The 22,423-nt window shown below is 46.2% G+C and overlaps 7 protein-coding genes across 10 annotated transcripts; 4 read left to right on the top strand and 3 right to left on the bottom strand.

Moving 5' to 3' along the window:
- Window positions 1-571: 571 nt before the first annotated feature.
- Window positions 572-2,727, bottom strand: LOC121404275 (pyruvate kinase-like). Of its 3 annotated transcripts, none has more exons than XM_041593641.1 (4): window positions 2,677-2,727; window positions 971-2,360; window positions 748-904; window positions 572-682 (listed from the first exon to the last, which is right to left on the bottom strand). In XM_041593641.1, exons 1-4 carry the CDS (start codon window positions 2,710-2,712, stop codon window positions 670-672), a joined length of 1,596 nt encoding a protein of 531 aa, XP_041449575.1. In that variant the 5' UTR covers window positions 2,713-2,727; the 3' UTR covers window positions 572-669. The 3 variants fall into 3 exon arrangements, with proteins under 3 accessions (XP_041449575.1, XP_041449573.1, XP_041449574.1); XM_041593639.1 differs by lacking the exon at window positions 2,677-2,727 and adding an exon at window positions 2,449-2,478; XM_041593640.1 differs by lacking the exons at window positions 572-682; window positions 2,677-2,727 and adding an exon at window positions 2,449-2,478 and having other exon boundaries at window positions 744-904.
- A 7,740-nt stretch (window positions 2,728-10,467) lies between these two features.
- On the top strand, window positions 10,468-14,529 carry LOC111073001. Its single transcript, XM_022365106.2, has 7 exons — window positions 10,468-10,930; window positions 11,010-11,089; window positions 11,138-12,203; window positions 12,412-12,560; window positions 13,563-13,842; window positions 14,009-14,338; window positions 14,418-14,529. Exons 3-7 carry the CDS (start codon window positions 11,424-11,426, stop codon window positions 14,496-14,498), a joined length of 1,620 nt encoding a protein of 539 aa, XP_022220798.2. The 5' UTR covers window positions 10,468-10,930; window positions 11,010-11,089; window positions 11,138-11,423; the 3' UTR covers window positions 14,499-14,529.
- Window positions 14,530-14,907: 378 nt separating this feature from the next.
- LOC111072974 (luciferin sulfotransferase) lies at window positions 14,908-16,023 on the top strand. The gene is made up of 2 exons (XM_022365072.2): window positions 14,908-15,339; window positions 15,408-16,023. The coding sequence occupies exons 1-2, from the start codon at window positions 15,005-15,007 to the stop codon at window positions 16,021-16,023; spliced, it is 951 nt and encodes a 316-aa protein (XP_022220764.2). The 5' UTR covers window positions 14,908-15,004.
- A 143-nt stretch (window positions 16,024-16,166) lies between these two features.
- LOC111073006 lies at window positions 16,167-18,820 on the top strand. The gene is made up of 6 exons (XM_022365118.2): window positions 16,167-16,442; window positions 16,498-16,734; window positions 16,793-16,933; window positions 16,990-17,145; window positions 17,206-17,661; window positions 17,721-18,820. Exons 1-6 carry the CDS (start codon window positions 16,230-16,232, stop codon window positions 17,844-17,846), a joined length of 1,329 nt encoding a protein of 442 aa, XP_022220810.2. The 5' UTR covers window positions 16,167-16,229; the 3' UTR covers window positions 17,847-18,820.
- LOC111073007 lies at window positions 17,842-18,938 on the bottom strand. The gene is made up of 3 exons (XM_022365119.2): window positions 18,424-18,938; window positions 18,231-18,363; window positions 17,842-18,165 (listed from the first exon to the last, which is right to left on the bottom strand). The coding sequence occupies exons 1-3, from the start codon at window positions 18,858-18,860 to the stop codon at window positions 17,857-17,859; spliced, it is 879 nt and encodes a 292-aa protein (XP_022220811.1). The 5' UTR covers window positions 18,861-18,938; the 3' UTR covers window positions 17,842-17,856.
- Window positions 18,879-19,669, bottom strand: LOC111073008. The gene is made up of 3 exons (XM_022365120.2): window positions 19,476-19,669; window positions 19,340-19,379; window positions 18,879-19,278 (listed from the first exon to the last, which is right to left on the bottom strand). Exons 1-3 carry the CDS (start codon window positions 19,634-19,636, stop codon window positions 18,940-18,942), a joined length of 540 nt encoding a protein of 179 aa, XP_022220812.2. The 5' UTR covers window positions 19,637-19,669; the 3' UTR covers window positions 18,879-18,939.
- Window positions 19,670-21,097: 1,428 nt separating this feature from the next.
- LOC111072952 lies at window positions 21,098-22,400 on the top strand. Of its 2 annotated transcripts, none has more exons than XM_022365041.2 (5): window positions 21,098-21,397; window positions 21,516-21,591; window positions 21,649-21,723; window positions 21,789-22,004; window positions 22,064-22,400. In XM_022365041.2, exons 1-5 carry the CDS (start codon window positions 21,258-21,260, stop codon window positions 22,292-22,294), a joined length of 738 nt encoding a protein of 245 aa, XP_022220733.2. In that variant the 5' UTR covers window positions 21,098-21,257; the 3' UTR covers window positions 22,295-22,400. The 2 variants fall into 2 exon arrangements, with proteins under 2 accessions (XP_022220733.2, XP_022220732.2); XM_022365040.2 differs by having other exon boundaries at window positions 21,103-21,397; window positions 22,061-22,400.
- Window positions 22,401-22,423: the final 23 nt, after the last annotated feature.

Here is a 22,423-nt window from a genome sequence, read left to right as displayed (position 1 = left end):
CTAGTTGGCCCTCTCAGCCCAAAAAATAAACAATTTTAACCGATACATCATACACCATACATCAATTTTCTACAAGACTGGCCATTTTTCAGAACTTTTTTTCATTGGATTGTTTACATAATAAGGTTCAAGGAATCACACCACGAAAAAGAGGGGAATTCACCACGAATTAATTATGTTAATTTTCTGCGCACCATAACAGCTGTTCGCGATAATAGTATCGATATAAATATCGCATTTGAAACGAGTCCGCGGGATGTGCATTTTTAAAATCGTGCTTTGGTGCTATAAATTCTATATATGTATCACGATTTATACAAGAATATTGAAGTGGTGTGTAGTTTGTAAATACTTTAACGGTATAATTTCTAGCCAAGGAAAGTAATTTGAGAGAGCCAGTATCGGCGTCTTTCCGGGGGCCAAACTTGGTGTTTTGGCCATCAAGCAGATCAGCAAACCCATTGCCAATGTTCCGCCGCTGAACGATGCCATGGCCATCGAGCTGGGGGCCAATCTGCTGGGCGAGTTCCTAATTTTCACCATCGGCGCCGGTCTGCTGATATTTGAGTACACCGGATCAGAGTGCCAGTGCAAGGAATCCCAAGAAGTACGAGGGCGTCTATGACCCTGGTCCTGCGACGCATCTAGGTACTTCCTCAGCGACAAGATTTATTCAACGGCACTGCAAGCAGAATTTAGAGATTAGTTGGGACTTCGTTTACACTGCATCTTAATGCCGACACTTACACAATGCGAATGGTGTTGGTGAAGCCGGAGCCCTGCTTCCAGCCTGTGACAACGACGACCGCGTCACCGGTCTTGATGAAGCCGTTCTTCTTGCCCACCTGGACACCGAACTGGACGCGCTGGTCCACATCCTTCACCCAGTCGTTCTGTGCTGGCTCTGCGCACAAAAAAAGTGATGACTATCAGTGCCATGTGAGGGTACATGAGGGATGTGTACACTTACCCTTGTAGATGAGGGGCACCAGGCCACGGTAGAGGTGGGACTGTCGGGCCGTCTGGGGATTACGGGTAACGGCAATGATGGGGCAGCGTGGGCGGTACTTGCTCACTTGGGAGGCAGACTTTCCGCTGGTGGTGATCACCACAATGGCGGCAGCCTTAGCCTTGGTGGCGGCCTCAACGGCAGCAATGGCCGTAGCATGAGCAGCATCCAAGACGGCTACGCCTTTCACCAGATCGGCAAACAGATTCGCATGCCAGAGAGCAGCTTCGGCCTCCTTGCAGGTCTTGGCCATGGTCAGGACACACTCCAGGGGGTACTCGCCCTTGGCTGTCTCGCCGGACAACATGACGCAGTCAGCGCCATCGAGCACAGCATTGGCCACATCAGAGATTTCAGCGCGAGTGGGGCGGGGCTTCTTCACCATGGACTCCAGCATCTGGGTGGCGCAGATCACGGGCTTGCCGGCCTTGTTGCAGCGGGCAATCATGGCCTTTTGGGCCAGAAACACCTTCTCGGCTGGGATCTCAATGCCCAAATCTCCACGGGCCACCATGATGCCGTCTCCGGCCTCGATAATCTCATCCAGATTGTGCATGCCCTGTTGGTTTTCGATCTTCGAGATGATCTTGATGTTCTTTCCCTTCTCGCCCAGCGCTTTGCGGATCTCAGCAAGAGCGGCGGCATTGCGGATGAACGAGGCAAAGACCATGTCGACATCCTGCTCCACACCAAACTGCAGATCGGACTTGTCCTTCTCCGACACGGCGGGCAAATCCACCGGCACGCCGGGCAGATTCACACCCTTGCGGGAGCCCAGAGCGCCGCCGTTCTCCACCTCGCAGACGACCGTATCCTTGGTCACCTCGCGCACCACCAAAGAGATGAGGCCGTCGTCGACGAAGATGTGGTTGCCGGGCTTAACAACCTTCACGATGTTCTCGTAGTCCACATAGACCACCTCTAGGGAGCCCTTCTCCAGGAAGTCCTTGTTGGTGGACAGCTTGATCGTCTCGCCCTTCTTCAGCTCGATCTCAGCGGTGCTGCTGCCACCAATGAGACCAGTACGGATCTCGGGTCCCTTGGTGTCCAGCGCAATGGCCACGGGATGCTCGTAGCCGAGCTTGGCCGAGTAGTTCTTCACCGCCTGGCGGACATTGGCCACCGTCTGGGCGTGATACTCGTGGGAGCCGTGCGAGAAGTTCATGCGGGCAATGTTCATGCCGGTGGCCATCATCTTCTCCAACATCTCGACGCTGCTCGAGGCCGGGCCGATGGTGCACACGATGCCGGACAGACGCACATGGGGAATGGGCGAGTCGAACTGCAGGCGGCACATGTGCTCCAGTTGGGTATCAGCTGCGGCTGCCATGTCTTGTGGTACTTGATTAGGCTGCAAGAACGAAAAAGACACACGGATACAGATTGGATTAGTGAAAATGCAAGGACTGTTCCCGCGATTCCCTATCGGCATTCGTTACCCGAAACACCCCCATCTTAATGAGTGATAATTCTGATAACTCTTTCATATCTGACGTTTTGAACTGGATGGATGTGCTGTGAATGGTGCGTGAAAGCGTGAGAGTGCGCAAGATAGCCGCCGCCCGTGGGCGGAAGAGCGTTCTTGCATCGGCGCTGACGCTGGCACTGCATCGCCGAAGGTCAGTTCTGCCGACCGAGACCGAGACGAGGGAGGCGACTACTCGTACATTTTCGCAGCTGCAGCCGCAACGAAACCGTTGCATAATTCGTTAATTTTCGTCTGTTCTTGGCAATCTACTGATATCGGGGCCGCCGCCAGTTGCCTGATTATGTGTACATGCACGTAATGTCTAATTTTGTATAATATATTTATGGACCAAAAACGTAACAACACTCTCGCCCCTGACACTAACACTGGTTGGCGTTGGGCTGGGGAAGAGTAAAGTAATTCTCAAATACCTTGAGCTTGGGCGCCTCATCGTACATGGTTACGTTCACCATATTGTTGCCTACTTGGTTAGCAGCAGTATTGAACAAACGACAGTTGGAATATTTTGCAACACGAAAGGCAGTCCCAGGCACAGGCACACGCACAGCAGAAACGGAGACAGCAAAAGCAGAAGCAACCCGAAATAAGGCTAAAATTGTGTATGCCGCCGACTGCTTTGTTCAGGACGAGGAAAAATTTTCGAATGCGGCAGCAGAGAACTTTTTATACCCGTACTCAAAAAAGAGTTAAGGGGTATATTAGATTTGTGGTAAAAGTGGATGTGTGTAACGCAGAGAAGGAAACGTTTCCGACCCCATAAAGTATATATATTCTTGATAAGCATCAATAGCCGAGTCGATATAGCCATGTCTGTCTGTCTGTCTTGTTGATCGCCTGGATCTCAGAGACTATAAGAGTTAGGGTAACCAAATTTGGTTTCCAGACTCATCTGATATCACACTGCTACAAATGTATTTCAAAATTTCGCCCCGCCCCCTTCCGCCTCCACAAAGAACGAAAATCTGTGGCAGGCACAATTTTAAAGATACGATAAAACTAAAACTAAAACGCAGTATCGTAGAGAATGCCCATATCTACCAGACTGCCGAATCTGAATCAGATCGGATCATAATAATAGCCAGAATGAAGAAATTTATTTTCTGTTGCTTTCCCCTCCCCCTGCAGCAGGAAACCAACCACTCATTCTCTTTCTCGCTCGCACACGTATAATCTATATGTTAGATGTAGAATATACATTGAATATGTATATGTAGATAACAGATGTAGCAAAAAAATGTAATATGTAAATTTTTTTTTTATTTTAAAATTCCAAGAAATTAAAAGCACAAAAATGTATATACTGACTGAGTACGGGTATAAGTAGAGTCGCGACCCCAGAAGCGACTCACACGACAATTGAATAGATCGAGTTTGGTTTTAAAGTTGTTATTTGTTTGTATTGTGTGTATTTACAGTGGGAACTCTGTCGAAAAGAGATGGCAAAATTAAAAAAATATTTTATGAACGCTCTGAATGAAATAAATGTACACATCTAATAGAAAATTTTCCAGAGCTTTAGCGAATCTTATTTTGAAGAGAATTTTAGTTTAGGAGATATGAGAAAAGATAACATCCTTTATTTTTATATATTGTTTTTATTTCCCACCCCCACCCACTCTGCCCATTCCCAATTGGCTGTCACTGGTTTGGAAAACAAAAATCTATTATTCACAATTCTGTCGACATCCAAAGTATACGCAGCTCGAAAAAAGGCACCAAATTGCGGACAACAATTTGTATCTGTTGTTTTTTAGTATCGTGCAGTTGATTGGTGGTTCGTACACCCACAATACTGAAAAATTAGTTATCAAAATTGGAAAACGATCTGTGGATCGAGTAAGTGCAATGCCGAGCATCCGCAAACTGAACTACAACGAGCGCGCTCGCCTTGAGAAATGGCTGCAGAACGAGGACATCACCCTGAACCCCCGTTCGCGTCGCGACACATACTGCGATGTGCGATCCGTGGCAGAGATCCTCAAGAAGTGGCATCCTTCAATAGAGCTGCGCTGCTATACTGTAGCCAGCAGCTTCACTCGTCGGCTGCAGAACTGGCAGGTGTTCTCGTTCCGCGAACTGAAGAAACTGGGCCTCCGACTTAAGACGGAGGATCTGAAACAGCTGGCCGAAGGCAGGCCAGGAGCAGTCGACTGGCTGCTGTTCAGCCTCATTGGCAAGAATCGATCGACCGATTGTTTGTACTTTTCTTTTCTAATTTTGGAGCGAAAGTTTGGTTGGCGATGGTTTGTCTGTGTGACAGAAAGTTTTGGAAGTATTTGTGCTGTGAACAATGAGCAGTTGATTGCTCAAAAATGTATTTTAAATGACGGCTCGCTTCGACTGCACTCCCCTTTTTATAAGAAATTGGCAGCGCCGCCATTTGAAAAAACGCGCAGCAGTGCTGTCATTTTAGCTCTTTTCAGGCTTGACTTTTATAAAGTGACATTTTTAAAAGTGGATTAGCTTGTAAAATTTGCAAATAGCTTTTATAAGCTGTTAAGCATTTTTAAAACAATTTTTTTAGATTTAAATGTAAATAAGGTCTCTTCAGGATTTTATCGTTGCGTAGAAGCAAAGACTATGCAATACAAAGATGTTGCACGCGGAGCAAATTCTCGTTCAATTTTCGTTTGACGTTTCTTGGTACGAGCGCGCGGCGTAGATCTTCCATTCTCTTTTAGGCTAGCCTTTGCCTCTGCTTTCGGCTTCGTCAATGCCTCGACCCGCGTCGAGTCGAGCGACAGAATACACCAACAAAATATGAAGGGCCGGACAAGCAGTTGCCGAGGGCCCCCCTAAGGCTAACAGAAAAAGTCACAAAATTGCCGTCAACAATTTGTACGTGTTGTTTTTTAGTATCGTGCAGTTGATTGGTGGTTCGTACACCCACAATACTGCAAAATTAGTTATCAAAATTGGAAAACGATCTGTGGATCGAGTAAGTGCAATGCCGAGCATCCGCAAACTGAACTACAACGAGCGCGCTCGCCTTGGGAAATGGCTGCAGAACGAGGACCTCACCCTGAACCCCCGTTCGCGTCGCGACACATACTGTGATGTGCGATCCGTGGCAGAGATCCTCAAGAAGTGGCATCCTTCCATAGAGCTGCGCTGCTATACTGTAGCCAGCAGCTTCACGCGTCGGCTGCAGAACTGGCAGGTGTTCTCGTTCCGCGAACTGAAGAAACTGGGCCTCCGACTAAAGACGGAGGATCTGAAATAGCTGGCCGAAGGCAGGCCAGGAGCAGTCGACTGGCTGCTGTTCAGCCTCATTGGCAAGAATCGATCGACCGATTGTTTGTACTTTTCTTTTCTAATTTTGGAGCGAAAGAAGCAACGAAACTTTAAACTGGTAATGTATAGTTATTTGTATTGTATTTACTTATCTTATGTACACGTATTTACGTATCGTATGTACATATACACATAATACATATATACGTATATATAAATACGATACGCCGCTTGTTTTTCTGCAGTGTACGGAATACGTATACATAATACATAGCATATGCATACATTTACTGCGTTTATGTCTACTCTACTTATACATTTTTTTTTTATTTTTTTTTTAGATAACAACAATGGATAACAACAGGAACAACAAGAAAGGACAAGGCGCCATAGGCAAGAGGGATTGGCAGGAGGGCATTTTTGCTGAATATGCCCGCGTATATGACCACAAGCATGGAGCTGTCACGGGCGCACTCCTTGCAACAAGAATTGCTGCTGGCAATGTTGCCTGGCGGTGGACGCGGACGGGGAGGACGACATGCACCGTACGTCGTCCCTGTGCCGCCTGCCGTAGGACCTAATGGCGCAGAAGCTGAAGTTGAAGCTGAAGCTCATCGGCTGCTGAACTGGCAGGTGTTCTCGTTCCGCGAACTGAAGAAACTGGGCCTCCGACTAAAGACGGAGGATCTGAAATAGCTGGCCGAAGGCAGGCCAGGAGCAGTCGACTGGCTGCTGTTCAGCCTCATTGGCAAGAATCGATCGACCGATTGTTTGTACTTTTCTTTTCTAATTTTGGAGCGAAAGAAGCAACGAAACTTTAAACTGGTAATGTATAGTTATTTGTATTGTATTTACTTATCTTATGTACACGTATTTACGTATCGTATGTACATATACACATAATACATATATACGTATATATAAATACGATACGCCGCTTGTTTTTCTGCAGTGTACGGAATACGTATACATAATACATAGCATATGCATACATTTACTGCGTTTATGTCTACTCTACTTATACATTTTTTTTTTATTTTTTTTTTAGATAACAACAATGGATAACAACAGGAACAACAAGAAAGGACAAGGCGCCATAGGCAAGAGGGATTGGCAGGAGGGCATTTTTGCTGAATATGCCCGCGTATATGACCACAAGCATGGAGCTGTCACGGGCGCACTCCTTGCAACAAGAATTGCTGCTGGCAATGTTGCCTGGCGGTGGACGCGGACGGGGAGGACGACATGCACCGTACGTCGTCCCTGTGCCGCCTGCCGTAGGACCTAATGGCGCAGAAGCTGAAGTTGAAGCTGAAGCTCATCGGCTGCTGAACTGACAGGTGTTCTCGTTCCGCGAACTGAAGAAACTCGGCCTCCGACTGAAGACGGAGGATCTGAAACAGCTGGCCGAAGGCAGGCCAGGAGCAGTAGACTGGCTGCTGTTCAGCCTCATTGGCAAGAATCGATCGACCGATTGTTTGTACTTTTCTTTTCTAATTTTGGAGCGAAAGTTTGGTTGGCGATGGTTTGTCTGTGTGACAGAAAGTTTCGGAAGTATTTGTGCTGTGAACTAGAGTTGGGTTGCTCATGAGTGAGTGAACAAAAATGAGCTGTTCACTTCACTGAGTGAACTGAACATGCTCACTCAATTTTTGTTCAGTTGTTCACTTGTTCAGTTGTTCACTCAGTTGTTCACTTGTTCAGTTGCTCACTCAGTTGTTCACTTGTTCAGTTGTTCACTCACTTGTTCAGTTGTTCCCTGTTGACTCACTTGTTCAGTTGTTCCCTGTTCAAGATTACTCTGCGATACACAAGACAAAATTACTTTTAGCCATATGACATTAGACTTAGACAATTTTGCTGCGTAGAGAGGGATTCTTACTTTTATGTATTGTTATTCGATATTCTTTAATATTTGGGTGGGGGGTTTTGCTAAACATACTTATTCATACATATGTACATCTATTTGTATGTATTTCGAATGAACCACAAAAATAAACTGGGGAAAATTAACAAATGTTTGAAAAACAAAGCATTGAACTGAGTGAACCACTGAACAGGGAACAACTGAACAAGTGAACAACTGAGTGAACAACTGAACAAGTGAACAACTGAGTGAACAACTGAACAAGTGAACAACTGAGTGAGCAAGTGAACAACTGAGTGAACAAATGAGCAACTGAGCAAAGTGAGCGAGTTGTTCACTCACTTAAAAGTGAGCAACTGAACTTGTTCAGTAAAGTGAACACTCTTTACCCAACTCTACTGTGAACAATGAGCAGTTGATTGCTCAAAAATGTATTTTAAATGACGGCTCGCTTCGACTGCACTCCCCTTTTTATAAGAAATTGGCAGCGCCGCCATTTGCAAAAACGCGCAGCAGTGCTGTCATTTTAGCTTTTTTCAGGCTTGACTTTTATAAAGTGACATTTTTAAAAGTGGATTAGCTTGTAAAATTTGCAAATAGCTTTTATAAGCTGTTAAGCATTTTTAAAACAATTTTTTTAGATTTAAATGTAAATAAGGTCTCTTCAGGATTTTATCGTTGCGTAGAAGCAAAGACTATGCAATACAAAGATGTTGCACGAGGAGCAAATGCTCGTTCAATTTTCGTTTGACGTTTCATGGTACGGGCTCGCGGGGCATTTCTTCCATTCTCTCTTAGGCTAGCCTTTGCCTCTGCTCTCGGCAATGCCTCGACCCGCGTCGAGTCGAGCGACAGAATACACCAACACAATATGAAGGGCCGGACAAGCAGTTGCCTAGGGCCCCCCTAGGGCTAGCAGAAAAATTTGTTGAAAAAACAAAACTCCAAATAATGAGTAAAAAAATATAATAGCCACTCGACTCGACGCGGGTTGAGGCATTGACGAAGCGGTTCATAAAATATTTTTTCGTTTTGTTTTGAAAAGCTGATGTTGCGACGGGCGCGCGGTTCTCTTTTAGGCTAGCCTTTGCCTCTGCTTTCGGCTTCGTCAACAGAAAGCGACAGAACACACCAAGAAAATATGAAGTCTTACGACTGGAATAGGTCCAGGGCCGGATTAGCAGTTGCCTAGGGCCCTCCTAGAAATAACAGAAAAATTTTGTTGAAAAACAAAACTCCAAATAATGAATAGAAAATATAATAGCCACTGAGAAAAATACAAAATAAAGGAGGGCCCCAGATTGATGGTTGTCCAGGGCCCGGTTGAGGGTTGATTCGGCCCTGAATAGGTCGCTACATCACATCAGCCCTCAAAACAAAATGAAAAACCAATTCAAGCGGCCAACAATTGTAGAGCCCACACACAAGCACAGTATGTGTGAATACATGGCACACACACGTTTACGTAAACTGAAATCTCGAACAAAGTCGGTTTCGGCAGCTAAAAATTATTCTATGCATACAATCATATATTTTGGAGTGTACACGTACACCACACATGCATGCTTGCTGCCAGTCGGCTCGTGTGACGTCATGAGCCCAACGCGGCCATTCCCAAAGCCAAAGATCTGGGAACGTACGCTGCAAACTCAGCTGCGCCCCTTTCGTTGTATGAACTGGCACATCTATATACTGTATGGTTAGTGATTGTGTGTATTGACAGTAGGGACTCAGCCGAAAAGAGGTGGAAAAATTAAAAAATATTTTATGAACGCTTTGAATAAAATAAATGTACACATCAAGTAGAAAATTTTCCAGAGCTTTAGCGAATCTAATTTGCAAGATCATTTTAGTTTAGGAGATATGAGCAGAGATAACATAATTTATTTTTATATATTGTATTTATTTTCCACCCCCACCCACTCTGCCCATTCCTCATTTATGTTGCGGCAGGTCAGCTCAGGTCGCTACATCAGCCCTCAAAACAAAACGAAAAACCAATTCAAGCGGCAAAAAATTGTACGTACGTTGCAAACTCAGCTGCGCCCCTTTCGTTGTATGAACTGGCACATCTACATATATACTGTATGGTTAGTGGCTACATCCTCCTCTTTACTTACAAAACAAAAATGACCACCGACATCTTTCCCCTGTAATGCGTAAAATATGTTAAAGTTACATAAACTTCGTGGAAATATGAAATACGCCCCTGGTCGAAAATGGGATAACGTTCTATTTTATTGATTGAAGTCGTATTCCATAATTCCGATATTCAGTTTAATATTACTAGCTAGTTGGCCCTCTCAGCCCAAAAAAAAAACAATTTTAACCGATACATACATCAATTTTCTACAAGATTGGCCATTTTTCAGAACTTTTTTTCATTGGATTGTTTACATAATAAAGTTCAAGGAATCACACCACGAAAAAGAGGGGAATTCACCACGAATTAATTATGTTAATTTTCTGCGCACCATAACAGCTGTTCGCGATAATAGTATCGATATAAATATCGCATTTGAAACGAGTCCGCGGGATGTGCATTATTAAAATCGTGCGTTGGTGCTATAAATTCTATATATGTATCACGATTTATACAAGAATATTAAAGTGGTGTGTAGTCTGTAAATACTTTAAAGGTATAATTTCTAGCCAAGGAAAGTAATTTGAGAGAGCCAGATTAGAACATTTTAGCTGTGCATGACCAACCCATTAAACTGATTATAAATTTATGTAACGAGCACACTGCAATCTATTTTAGTCGAAACGAATCGAAATGGGCCATGACATCCAAACGAACCCCAAACCCGAATCCCAACCGAACCCACAAAGTATCCAGGTGACAAATGGCCCTGGCATTTGTTTGCCTCATTGATTTGTATTAACAATCAAAAAATTCAATGAAAGTAAACAACGAATTTTTCACTCCCTTTTGATAGCAGTCCACAGCAGAGTTACAAACCGCTTTGAAATACCGTCAGGACCATTAAAAATAATTCTTTCACATTTACATAAAAGCCAAAGCGGGCGGCAATAACGAAAACGTTGACTTTGACCAGCGACCATTCCAAGAAGAGAACTTTGAAAGCGGTTCGACAGGCAGCGACGATCGTGTGTAAAAAGAAAGTAGGTAACTGAGGCAGAGCCAGAGACAGAGAGAGGCAGCAAACATAAACAAAGTGCGAGCCAAAGAACAGCGCAAAAGTTGTTTCCCTCTTCGCCTTCTTCTTTTGAGTCTCTCTCGGACCTTTTTCTGGAAACCTGACGTGGACAAAGCGCAGGCGTAGCAGAATTCCGCAAGAGAGAGCGCCACTGGAACTGGAACTGTCAGGTGAGAGTGGCGTGAGCAAGGTGTATCCACATGGAAGGTAAGACCTTTCCACTCTACTCGTATACCCGTACCCGCATAGGAACGCAACAGAGGCCCACCATACCTTTTCTCTAATATACCTCAAGACAGTGTGAGAGAGAGAGAGAGTGGAGAGTGCAGGTGAGAGCAGCCCCAACTAGAATCGCCCGGACTGACTGCCGATTCCAGCTTAAGAAGTGTTACAAACTGGCGCAGCGCCTCACAAGAAAGAAAGTTTTCAACTGTGCTGGCTGTCTCCTCCGATCTCGAAGCTCCAAGCTCCAATCTGCAATCTCCAGTAGCAGCAGCAGCAGAACCACCATCCAATCCAGCAGTCATCCAATTTAGCAGTCCGTGTGCGCAGTGAAGCGTCGCTCGCTTCGTCGTCGTCTTGGTTTTGGTCTCCGACTTGGCTTAATTGGCCCAAAAGTATCTCAAGTGTGTGATTGTGAAAGTTCCTGCCCGTCCAACAAAAATGTACGTGAAACGAGTGCTGCTCTTCGCGGCGCTGTTGTGCGCCCAGCCCTATGGCCAGATGGCCAGTGAGGATGAGTCCAATCCGCTTCTGGACATGGCCTCCATGTTCTTCCAGGAGGCGCTGTCCAACCAGAACGGCGGCGCCGACAGAGGAGCAGGTGGCGCTGGAGCCGGACTGGCAGGCGTCGCCTCGCTCATAGGCACATTCATGCAGGCCAATGGCAAATCCGGCGGTGGAGGAGGTGGTGGCGGTGGAGCCATGCAAATCCTGTCCGGTCTGGGCAGCCTGCTGGCCAACAATGCCCGTGGGAATGGTGGCGGCGGCGGCGGTGGCTTCGATCCGTCCATCATTGGCAATGTCCTGGAAATGTTCACCCAAGGCGATGACGACGAGTCCGGCGCCGACCAGAAGCGCAACAATGGCGGAGGATCCGAGTCGGGCATTGGACTGGACACCATTCTCCAGGTGGCCTCCGCATTCATGAACAACCAGGGAGGCGGCGACAACAAGGCACAGGCCTCCCATCACCAGCAGAAGCGTTCGGCCTCCCAGGAACCCGAGTCCGAGAACGGTCTGATGAGCCTTCTGCCCCTGGTCATGCAGGCCGTCAGCTCATTCGCCGGCCCCGAAGGTCAGAGCACTCAGGAACGTCACAAGAGCCATGCCTGGGTGCTGCCGCCCTTCCTAGAGCACATCCACGTGCTGTGGGATCACTTCTCCAATTCGGAACTGGCCGATGCCCTCTACGAGAAGTCGGGCGTCAACAAAATCATGAAGGTGGATCTCTAGATGATAAGATTTTAGTGTATTTCGAAGGAGAGGTGTTCTCAAGATCATATAAAGTAGAAATTTAAAAGATAGCTCCGACTGGTCCAGAAGAGAAGGAAACACTTTACTGAACTTGAGGAATCTCTTACAGAAGTTCCTGTATCTGTTTCTCCCTGCTAAACATTCTTCTTTCTCTTTCCTTTCCCATCCAAAACAGGGCTTCAAGGGCAGCGATGGAAAGCTGGACTACGACAAGCTCTTTGAATCGCTGAACAACCAATCCTTCCGCCGGCGCTGGATCAAGTCGGCGACGCTGTACCTGGCCGACTGGGCCAGCTATCTGGCCAATCCCGATGTCTATCTCAGGTGAGTCTACGTCTACGTGGCACTCGACTTGATTTGGGTGTGGGCTGTGGACTGGTGACTGTGGGCTGTGGGATGACCAATCCAATCCGATTCGTAGCGTGTTAATTGTGGATCACGTTCTGCTCTTTAACGGTTCCCGAATGCAGTTAGCACCTTGCTGCGATTCCACTCCGATTCTGAACAGCTGTTGTTGCTGTTACCGTTAGCCGCCGCAACCTGTTTGCCAGGGTTACCTTTTGACACACTTTTTTCCATAATACCCTCACAGAGAGGGTATTCTCGTCACTACCAGATGTTTGCCAGTTGACCAAAGAACAGGATGCCGGATGCCCTTGCACTTGATCTTTTTCTTGCTGCACACACGACATATATAAAGATTAGATCCCTAATATCAAACTGCCCCACAGGAACTAGGGCAATTATCATTTAAATCTGATGAGAACGATGCACTTGCAAGGGTATCAAGAGCTTTGGCTTCCAAAGAGCTCGAGGCTTCCTTTCTGGTTTTCGCCTTGACTTTGGCTTTTAGAACATGCCTGCTAATCCAGCTGGTCAACACAGCAATCATCCCACTCCCCACACCCAGTTCTGTGTCCAGGCTCTCGCTCTGTCTCTACCTCGGGTTCTCTCTTCGGATGCGATACAGTTACAGAAGTCAATGGCATTGTTAACGCAAACAAATAAACAAAACGGGCCAAGAACCGGTTAGCGTCGTCCGCTTAGCCAGAAAATGGGTAGAAGGCAAAGTACACTCTGTCCGCAGACATTTTTGCATGACTGCCAGCCCCACATAAGTGGGTCAAGTGGCCTCAAGACTTTAGTCTTTAGTGCTGTCTTCTCCACTTTTTCGGCTGCTTGGTGGCTACTCATTTGCTACGCCTCATCATTGTTAGACGAGCACTACTTCCACTTTCTAGCGACGACCCTTTCACTTGGCAGCGTCATCGCAGTCATCGTCAATTGTCTGATTTTTTTGCGTCTTCTTTCGCCACTTTCCACCAGATATTTCCAGACGGCGCAGATCATGTTCAACGGGGTGCTGAAGTCTCAAGGTTACCCCAAGCAGACGCACTTCGATCCGGCCCGGCCCAGTGAGACCATCTCCAACCTGCTGGACCACGTGGCCAAGCACCACCTCAGCGTGAAGATCGATTCCCGGCAGTATGTGAAGCCGGCGGTGGGCTATGCCAAGGAACTGCTCAAGCTCGGCCAGGCCCGCGGCCTGCTGCAGTTCAACGCCACGGAGATCAGCGATAAGCTAACGGATACGCTCAATCTGGAGGTGGGTCTGAGAAATCAGTGAATGAGAATTGGGTTGCTGGGCAATTAGCTTGGCTCGCTCCTAAGCTCCTCGGCACAAATTAAATTAATTACGCCACGATTTTCTCTTCTGTTTCATTCGAATCCAATCCAATCCAATCTGAAACAAATGTCTAACATCAAAACAGGTTATCGAACCGGTGCTAAAAGTACACCGCGCCTACAGATACATCTCGAAGACGCCGCAATGCGATCGCTATGTGCTCTGCCAGCTGAATGCAGCCGCTCTTGACCAGCAGCAGAAGCAGAAATCCCAGCAACAGCAGCAACAGCAGCAGCAGCAGAACCAGCAGCAGTCCAAGAAGCAGGAGGCGACGACAGCGTCTGGTCTGATTGCCGGAGTTAGTCCGAAAATCGTCAAGATCGGCAGCATGGGTGCAGCCATCTTCATTAGCACGGAAACCGGTACACCGTTCTGGACGCTATTCGGTGTAATCAATGCGCCATATAATTGCGAGGTGAGTCCCTCCCCCCGTTCCCGACCCACATCTTCCCCTCCTCTAACTCTTTCTATCCGTTATTTCTGCGAATGTGCAGGCCAAATATCCAGTCGACTGCAATGGCTTCCATGAGGGCGAGGCCAAGGTGACCACGGAGTACATACACAATGAGTTGTAGTTTGCCCCCAGGAGGATGCCGCCAGTGTCCAAGTGGCGAGAATGCTCATTAAGACGTCGATTTAGCTGTAATTGAGATCAAGATTTCGTGTGTATATAGTATTACGGATTGAAATACATTTAAACTTAAACCATATACGAGTACGTGTACACAAACACGGTTGATCATTTATCATTGTCGGATGATCGTTAATTTTGGAGTCAACGAACCGAAAGAGAAAAGCTTTTCTTCCCATATACAACTGCAGCAATGTGTGGTTTGTTTTCCCAGCCAGTTTAGTTAGTGTGAAGCTTTTCTTAGCCAAAACCAGTTCATCTGTGGAAAACACTGCTGCAGTCGGTGGTGGGGTGGCCTTTTCCACACATTTCAGTTTCACCCAGCCCCAGCCCCAGCTCACACTCATTTGCACTTGCACTTGCCACTCTTGGCTTGCTGGCCTCAGTGTGCTGTTCGTCTGTTTGGTGTCGACGGGTGCTGGTAAAGAGATTCCATCCAAGTACTGTGCCATGCAGCTGGTATATCGCGAACTCGATGCGGACATTGTCCGGCGCACCAATGCGGTGTTTCCGGCCCAGAACTGCTTTGTGGAGGTGCTGCCCGATCAGTTAATCATTCCCAGGAAATATGTCGAGTTGGGCGAATCGATACGCTCGCTGCCCGTGTACGAGGATGATGTGTGGATGATATCCTATCCCCGCACGGGGTCCACCTGGGCCCAGGAGATGGTCTGGCTGCTGGGCCACGAATTGGACTATGTGGCCGCTGAACAGGACATACGGATGCGGTCTCCACTCGTTGAGCTATCGGCGCTGTTCAGCACAGATCATCATGAGATGGTGGCGTAAGTATAATCCCCTGCACTGGGTCCCCGTCCCCACGATGAACCTGAATACTTTCTCCATTCGGCAGTCGGGCTTTTGGCAACACCGTGGAGCTGGTTCGCAATTTGCCACGGCCCCGCTTCGCCCGTTCGCACCTATCCTGGCAGCTGCTACCCGAACAGTTCGACCAGGTGAAGCCCAGGATAGTGTACACGGCTAGGAACCCGAAGGACCTCTGTGTGTCCTACTACCACTACTGCAAACTGTTGCACGGCATCAGTGGGGATTTTGAACAGTTTGTGGAGCTGTTTCTGGGCGGCCACACGCCCATGGGCTCCTACTGGAAGCATGTGCTGCCCTTTTGGAAGCGCAGCAACGATGATAATGTTCTGTTCATCAAATACGAGGACATGATTACCGATCTTCCCGCTGTGGTGCGGCGCTGTGGCCGCTTCCTGAATGCCACACACCTGCTGAACGAGACCAGCATGAAGCGCATCTGCGAGCATCTCACGTTCGACAAAATGCGCCAAAACAAGGCGGTAAATCTGGAAAAGATGCTGCCCGCGTCCTCGACCAAATTCATTCGCAACGGGAAAATTGGCGACTGGCGCAATCATATGAGTGAGGAGATGTCCGAGCGTTTTGATACCTGGAGCGAGCAGCATGTGCGTGGTTCTGGCTTAAGATTTGACTATGATTAAGAAGTGCACACAATATTGTTATATTAAATAATCTAATCGGTCGTTATCAATTTGAAATTTTGCTTTTTTTCTTGAACTGCCAGTGTTGGTAGGTGACTACCCGATTAGCCCATTGTCGACCAGCTGGTATTTCAGAGGCTACATAGTGGGTTAAGTCATCACACTGGATGTAAAAACAAAGCAAATTTGTATTTCTTGGCTTTAGCATGACTTGGGACACAACTGAGGCCTTAGCGGCCCACATGTGTGATGTGGTTCAGTTTTACATGCTCCCAGAGCTGAAGGAAGATCTGGACAGCGTTCAGCTGACGCCGTCGCAATTTGAAAGTTATCACGCCTTGCTCACCCACGAATTGCCGAAGTTCTATGATTTGGTGCAGGAGTTTCTTCAGAAAACCAATAATGCTGGACACGAAGAGGTGAGGTGGGTCTGCTCGCAGTTTATTCCATAAGTTACAGTCTGTTTCATTTCAGCTGAGGGTTCAAATTGTGATGCTCCTCTGCGAGCTGACAGCTGCACCCACTGTTTACCAACATAAAGATGGGTCTGGGAACTTGCTGCGAAATGCCAAACAATTGGGAAGGAAACTCTCGGAGACCTGGGGGGAATCTATGGACACGCTTATGCTCAAAAACTACGAGAAAAAGCTGCACAAGGACTGCTGGAAGCGACAGCTTGGCGCCGTGCATGGCTTTGCCAGATATCTAGAGGTAATAGCCGGCAAAGTACTCAGTCAATTAATTCACAATGTTGGTTTTATTATTGCAGCTTCGTTATACGAAGGACGAGAAAATGACCACGCAGATGCTGGCCTTCAGCCTGTCGGTGGGCCTCAATGTGCGGGAGTGCTACGACTTTGTCTATAAGCAACTCGGTGTGCAGATCTTTTCAATAATGCTGAAGCATGGCGTACGCATGATGCTTGGCCTCCCAGAGCCTTCTGTCATTAATTGTTTCCCTTGCAGCACCATAAGGACATTCAGGAGTTGAATATCCACAGCGTGATCTATGATCATGCGCTCAGGGATGCCTACAACATGGACTCGGTTGAAGCAACGACCGCCATATGGAGTTGTCTGTACCTTTGCCTGGATCACTTTGTTGACCTGGATGCCTTTACGGTTGGTGAACTGCGTCCTCACAAAAAAGTTTAATATTCTAAAATAAATATGTGCCCACAGTGGAACCAGTGCGATGATATGCTGGAACGGCTCCTTCAAAATGTGACAATGTCGTCCAAAGCAAACAACTCCATTTGCCTGCTTCAGTATATAACACAAGTTGGCTACTACTTCACCATCAATCGTGGCGAGATCGAAGCTGCCCTGGCGACAGATCTCACACAAGCGGATCAACTGGCGGCCTGCCAGGAAGTTTGCTCCTCGATCAACTCCAGCACCAGTTATCGTTGGGCCAAGAGCATTTTGCAAATGCTCGTCTTGGAGTCGGATAAACTGCTGCAAGGCCCTGAGGTTTGCGCAGAGCTGCTCGGCCAGATGCAGCGCTGCTATATGGTCTGCATTCTGCCCATTCCGCTTCAGGCTCTGCATATTCATTTGCCTGAATTCTACACCAAATTCGTGGCTGTGCTCCTAGAGTGCATGGTGACCCATAAGACGGCACCAACAGTTCAGAAGGTGAGCTTGATCCTTATACTTGCAAGAGGACAACGAAATGACATATTCCCTTCACGCAGCTGGTGCAGCGCTTTACAGAAATATTCAGCTATCAGCTTAACAACTGCTCCCTCCATCAGCTACCTAGCGACCTGGAGGAGTTTTTACAGGCATTGAAGTCCATACAAAGAACTATTTCTAAATAAAAACGGAAATTTAATTGATGAAATAATCGGCAATTAGAGGATAAGTGAGTGTGGCTATGAACGCATGTGGCAAGAGCGCGATCAGAGCTGGCCGCAGACCCAGGAAGAATCCTCTGTAGCCGTGCATCTGGATGATTTTGAGGCAGAGATGCGTCTTCGAGGGGAACTTCTGGAAGCAAGCATTCATGATCACCGTCGTTACCGCTTCCACTGGCGTCAGGAATAACGATATGATGCTGCTCGTTAACGTCAATGACATCAGATCAATGACCCAATCTTCATCACGAATGTGGTGGAGTTTCAACAGAATATCCTCTACCTTTTGTGGGGGGAGCCGCATTCAATTAAAAGTTGCCATGGTCAACTGACAGTTCTTAGATTTACCCATTCGTGTACAGGTGCGTGAAGCATTCCCATTGCTCCGGCGGTGAAAGCGTGAAGCTCGCATCCAGTGAATAGGAAGGCCGTGCCCCCCTTTCCATGCATGCACTTGAGAGCTTTCCAGGGGTCTTTATAGCTGCAATAAGAGTAACTTTAAAAGAGCAGCTCCCTGGGGGCGATGGGGAGATGCGTTTACTTGCGTTGAAGATAGGGACGACGGGTTAGATCGGCCTGCCGTACTATCGCCACCTTGGCAAATGGCGTTGAGAGCAGACCGCCGCCAAATCCGCTTATACCCGCCACCGTGGAGGTGTCGTATGGCTCCAGCATCAGCAAGTACGGGTTCTCCTTCAGCCAGTGGTACAATGCGTACGTAGTTCCGGTCTGCACCGTACATCGCAACAGTGCACCACCAATGCCGTAGTAGAAGCCCGCAATCCTCTTCTGCCTGAACATTAGACGGACCACTTCCGACATCGAGACATAGTGCAGCACATTGGCCTGGATATTCACTCTGATTATGTCTATGGGATGTGATAGCACAATGGCAGCCACATTGATCATGTACCCCACATAAACGGGCAAATTGGCAATGCGCTGGAGTGTTGTGCCACCACTGTCATTGCTTTTCATATTGGAAATTTGTATTGTATTGTATTTATTGTGTATTGTGTTAATTAAAGGCTAAAACGGAAAACGGAATAAACGAATACTACTCGCACTCTGCTCTCAGTTTGACAATCTCTAGCTGGGTTTTCTTCGCCTCCAGCATGGTCACGGTGCGCTTCAGCTCAGCGATCTCGTTCATTTTGTTAAAATACGCAGATTTTGTCTCGAGATACTCGGTCTCCGCCTTGATCAGTTCCTTCTGCAAGCGACTGGAATCCGCGTGTGGGGCCGCAAGTGTGTCCATGTTACTCAGGTACCCCTCCAGGCCGGTACCAGCAGTCCGCGCGTCATCCTCCTCCAGCAATTTGTCCAAAATATGTGATGGAAATTCCGGTTCAACTTTCGGCGTTATTTCCTGTTCCTCTTTGTTTTTGTTTTTGAACTGCGAGTGGAAGATGCAAGCATAAGAAACTGACTGCCACTTTGGACAAGCGTCCACGTACCTCATCGGTCAAGTCCTCCTTGAATTTGATGCATGATTTTCTGTGGAGAAACAAAAGGAATGTTTATATTTGCAGACTGTACTCAAAAGACCGATCGCATATAGATATCTATACATACAATGCATATGATACTGACCTATGGATGATGAGCCTGTCGATGCTAGTGTTGGCTTGGCCCTTATGGCAGTGCAGGCAGAGTGCGCGTAGCTTCCTGGTGTTGGCGTCGGGAATGGGAGTGAAGCCCAGGCGCTTCCATGTAGATGCTTTGGAGCTACCGCGTATACGTGCTATTTTCATGGCTAATTACTAGACGTGTCAAACCATCGAGGGCACTATCGATAGTATCGATATTTTACTGCTAGTCTCTACTATCGACGGTTTTGCGACTATCATGATATTATCGAGCTACAGTCGTTGCGCTTTTGATATGTTTGGATTGGCTGCTGTAAAATACGCAGACAAATTTGTAAACAAATCGACAGGTGGCATCTAATTTTTACAATGGACAAGTTCCTAAAAGGTTTCAATGGTTTTTTAATAATTATTAGAGCTATCACGATAGTATCGATTGTTTTTTTAAAACATTCGACGTTGATATTCCTCGATATTGATATTCCGTTTAATATTACCAGCTAGCTGGGACTCTCAGCCCTAAACAAATAATTCTATCCGATAGATACATACATTTTTTAAGAGATTGGCAAGTTTTCAGAAGTCCTTTTTATTGGATTACTTACATATTAAGGTTCAAACAAAAACAGCATAAAACGAATTTGTCGTCGTTTTGTGGCGCTGCCAGACTCGTGCAATTCGTAGTTGCTGCGGGCTGCCATACCGTGATATTTTGTGATATGAAATTCGTCAATTTTGATATTCAGTTTAATATTACTAGATAGTTGGCCCTCTCAGCTGTAAACAAATAATTTTATCCGATAGATACATAAATTTCCTTCAGGATTGGTTAGTTTTTAGAACTCTTTTTCATTGGATTGTTTACATATTAAGGTTCAAACAAAACCGGCCAAAGCATAAAACGTAAATGTTGACTAAATGTGACGTCATTGTTGCTGGTCAACCATGTATCTTCTATGCGTATGTACTTTTGTATACCTTATTTCATTCAATGGGTGTGAAAAGTTTTGTTCCAAGCTCCAGTGAAACATTATTTATGATTTTATCCTAGATTGACATATTTTTTACCTCTTAATGTATATGTTTTGTGTTTTATAAATACATTTATCCCGGTTCTGATACCTATTATTGGAACCCGTGAGCTGCCAAATTTCGTTAATATCTTGAAAACAGAGACTGAGTAGTTTCTGCATTAATTGGAGCCTGAAATTACAAACAATACCTCAAGTCCATAATATCCATTTTCCCAAGGTATGCAGATTGTTGCTCATCCCGTGCCAAAGTTGCACAGCAATGCTGCCTCTTCATTTCCACATGTTGCTGGATTTTTTTCCATACAAATCAAATGTATCATACGGGAACGCGTATGGAATGACGCAACAATGAATCTTTATTCGATACGCGTTCCCGTAAGATACATTTGATTTTGTATGGGAAATTGAGTTTGGCGGTCAATTTGAAATGTGTCTTAATATTTGGAAAAATAAATATTTCACTTGATTTGTTTTTTCGCGTGACCTCAGAAACCTCAGAAACCGAGAACCAGTAACCAGTAAATAACAAAAAAAAAATTAATAATTAATAATTTTTTTAATTACGAGTTTTTGACACAGGTACAGTATATGCAGTATATACAGTATATATACAGCATACATCGCCGACGCCAGTGTTGTAAGGTTCCGCGGACGCTTCTACACGCTGGAGCTGGCCTATGTCGAATCCATGTCGCGTTAGTACCTAACTACATGGTGCCATTTTGCTTGGAGGCAGTTCAGTTCGTATAACAATGCCACGAAAAAAGTCTGAAGTTTTTTATAAGGAGCACGGTTTTACCGCAAAGTGTGTAAATGGAAAATACACTGCCACCTGCATTTTCTGCAACAAGGAACTGCGGAACACAGCGCTAACAAGACTTTCGTTACATAGGTAATTGTACATGCAACATACAAATACAGTACATATGAAGGTATTTGTATGCATTTCGTATATGTATATGTTTACGTACATACCAATGACATGGATGTACGATGTCTTATTTCCCCAGACAAACGTGCGACCAAAAGAGAGACTTATCGGTGACACAATCCTTAATTATGGAATGTGTTCGTCCAGTGCTCAAGGTGCGTAGTTAATTACTGACTAAAGGGAACCGAACCTCAAATGCCCTTCCATTGTAGATCCATAAGATAACGCACGAGGACGCGGATGGCGGCATCGATCATGGGAACGAAGGCAAGGAGATCATTGTGAAGGCAAGTACTGGAAGCTGGAAGACGCGTATACGATCTCGATCTGATCTGCCCCAAACTATGTATAGATACAAGAATTTTTGGACCAGTGCGATGACGATACAGATAGCAAGGACCAGACGACGACCATAATCAAGTCAGAATTGCCTAATGGCCAGCAGGATAGCCCCTACTTGAATGCTTCAAAGGAGGATTATCACACAGATACTATGGAAATTGAAATTACTGCAGGGCCAGAGAGCCGGGAATACGTTGAATTTCTCGACGAATACAAAGAAGTGATGGTAAGAGTGCATTCCATGTCTTATTTGCCATCTGAATTCTATCATGTTTCTTGCAGCAGAGCCTCGACAACTCGGCCAATGGTACGGAAACGAATTATGGGGAGAGCAGGCCGAAAAATAACTTGGCTTCGCTGAAGGCCGACAAGACGAGGGCCGAGATCAAGCAATTCCACAGCAAGACGCAGTTTTTAAAGACAGAAACAGAGAACCTGAAACTGGAAAGGACGCTCGCATTGCTAAGGATACAAAAGCTGCGCCTGGAAATCGACTCTCTGCGCGCTCAAAGCTAGAACTTCATATCTACATGTCTACTAAACATCAACAAAATCAACATAATTTGTACACGCGTATACAAACACATGTAAAGTGGAAAATAAACTCGTAATTTTATTCAAATGTCGGAAAAATACTTGAAACGC

The sequence above is a fragment of the Drosophila obscura genome, unplaced genomic scaffold (assembly GCF_018151105.1).
Source record: "Drosophila obscura isolate BZ-5 IFL unplaced genomic scaffold, ASM1815110v1 contig_192, whole genome shotgun sequence".
In the NCBI taxonomy this organism is placed as follows: Eukaryota; Metazoa; Arthropoda; class Insecta; order Diptera; family Drosophilidae; genus Drosophila; species Drosophila obscura.
The sequence above is the reverse complement of the archived record's forward strand: the minus strand, read 5'-3'. Positions and strand labels throughout refer to the sequence as shown.

What these genes read in the sequence shown, in the direction of transcription:
- LOC121404275 (XM_041593641.1), bottom strand. Translation starts at nt 2,712, where the DNA reads ATGCAACGGTTTCGTTGCGGCTGCAGCTGCGAAAAT. An exon ending in GCGGCTGCAGCTGCGAAAAT is followed by an intron (nt 2,361 to 2,676) that starts GTACGAGTAGTC and finishes TCGTTCTTGCAG; the next exon opens with CCTAATCAAGTACCACAAGA. An exon ending in GGTGCCCCTCATCTACAAGG is followed by an intron (nt 905 to 970) that starts GTAAGTGTACAC and finishes TTTTGTGCGCAG; the next exon opens with AGCCAGCACAGAACGACTGG.
- LOC111073001 (XM_022365106.2), top strand. Translation starts at nt 11,424, where the DNA reads ATGTACGTGAAACGAGTGCTGCTCTTCGCGGCGCTGTTGTGCGCCCAG. An exon ending in GCGTCAACAAAATCATGAAG is followed by an intron (nt 12,204 to 12,411) that starts GTGGATCTCTAG and finishes CATCCAAAACAG; the next exon opens with GGCTTCAAGGGCAGCGATGG. An exon ending in AATCCCGATGTCTATCTCAG is followed by an intron (nt 12,561 to 13,562) that starts GTGAGTCTACGT and finishes ACTTTCCACCAG; the next exon opens with ATATTTCCAGACGGCGCAGA.
- LOC111072974 (XM_022365072.2), top strand. Translation starts at nt 15,005, where the DNA reads ATGCAGCTGGTATATCGCGAACTCGATGCGGACATTGTCCGGCGCACC. An exon ending in GATCATCATGAGATGGTGGC is followed by an intron (nt 15,340 to 15,407) that starts GTAAGTATAATC and finishes TCCATTCGGCAG; the next exon opens with TCGGGCTTTTGGCAACACCG.
- LOC111073006 (XM_022365118.2), top strand. Translation starts at nt 16,230, where the DNA reads ATGACTTGGGACACAACTGAGGCCTTAGCGGCCCACATGTGTGATGTG. An exon ending in ATAATGCTGGACACGAAGAG is followed by an intron (nt 16,443 to 16,497) that starts GTGAGGTGGGTC and finishes GTTTCATTTCAG; the next exon opens with CTGAGGGTTCAAATTGTGAT. An exon ending in TTGACCTGGATGCCTTTACG is followed by an intron (nt 17,146 to 17,205) that starts GTTGGTGAACTG and finishes ATGTGCCCACAG; the next exon opens with TGGAACCAGTGCGATGATAT.
- LOC111073007 (XM_022365119.2), bottom strand. Translation starts at nt 18,860, where the DNA reads ATGAAAAGCAATGACAGTGGTGGCACAACACTCCAGCGCATTGCCAAT. An exon ending in CGTCCCTATCTTCAACGCAA is followed by an intron (nt 18,364 to 18,423) that starts GTAAACGCATCT and finishes CTCTTATTGCAG; the next exon opens with CTATAAAGACCCCTGGAAAG. An exon ending in ACGCACCTGTACACGAATGG is followed by an intron (nt 18,166 to 18,230) that starts GTAAATCTAAGA and finishes CCCCCACAAAAG; the next exon opens with GTAGAGGATATTCTGTTGAA.
- LOC111073008 (XM_022365120.2), bottom strand. Translation starts at nt 19,636, where the DNA reads ATGAAAATAGCACGTATACGCGGTAGCTCCAAAGCATCTACATGGAAG. An exon ending in GACAGGCTCATCATCCATAG is followed by an intron (nt 19,380 to 19,475) that starts GTCAGTATCATA and finishes GTTTCTCCACAG; the next exon opens with AAAATCATGCATCAAATTCA. An exon ending in AGGAGGACTTGACCGATGAG is followed by an intron (nt 19,279 to 19,339) that starts GTACGTGGACGC and finishes TTCCACTCGCAG; the next exon opens with TTCAAAAACAAAAACAAAGA.
- LOC111072952 (XM_022365040.2), top strand. Translation starts at nt 21,258, where the DNA reads ATGCCACGAAAAAAGTCTGAAGTTTTTTATAAGGAGCACGGTTTTACC. An exon ending in ACAAGACTTTCGTTACATAG is followed by an intron (nt 21,398 to 21,515) that starts GTAATTGTACAT and finishes TTATTTCCCCAG; the next exon opens with ACAAACGTGCGACCAAAAGA. An exon ending in ACGAATACAAAGAAGTGATG is followed by an intron (nt 22,005 to 22,060) that starts GTAAGAGTGCAT and finishes TGTTTCTTGCAG; the next exon opens with CAGAGCCTCGACAACTCGGC.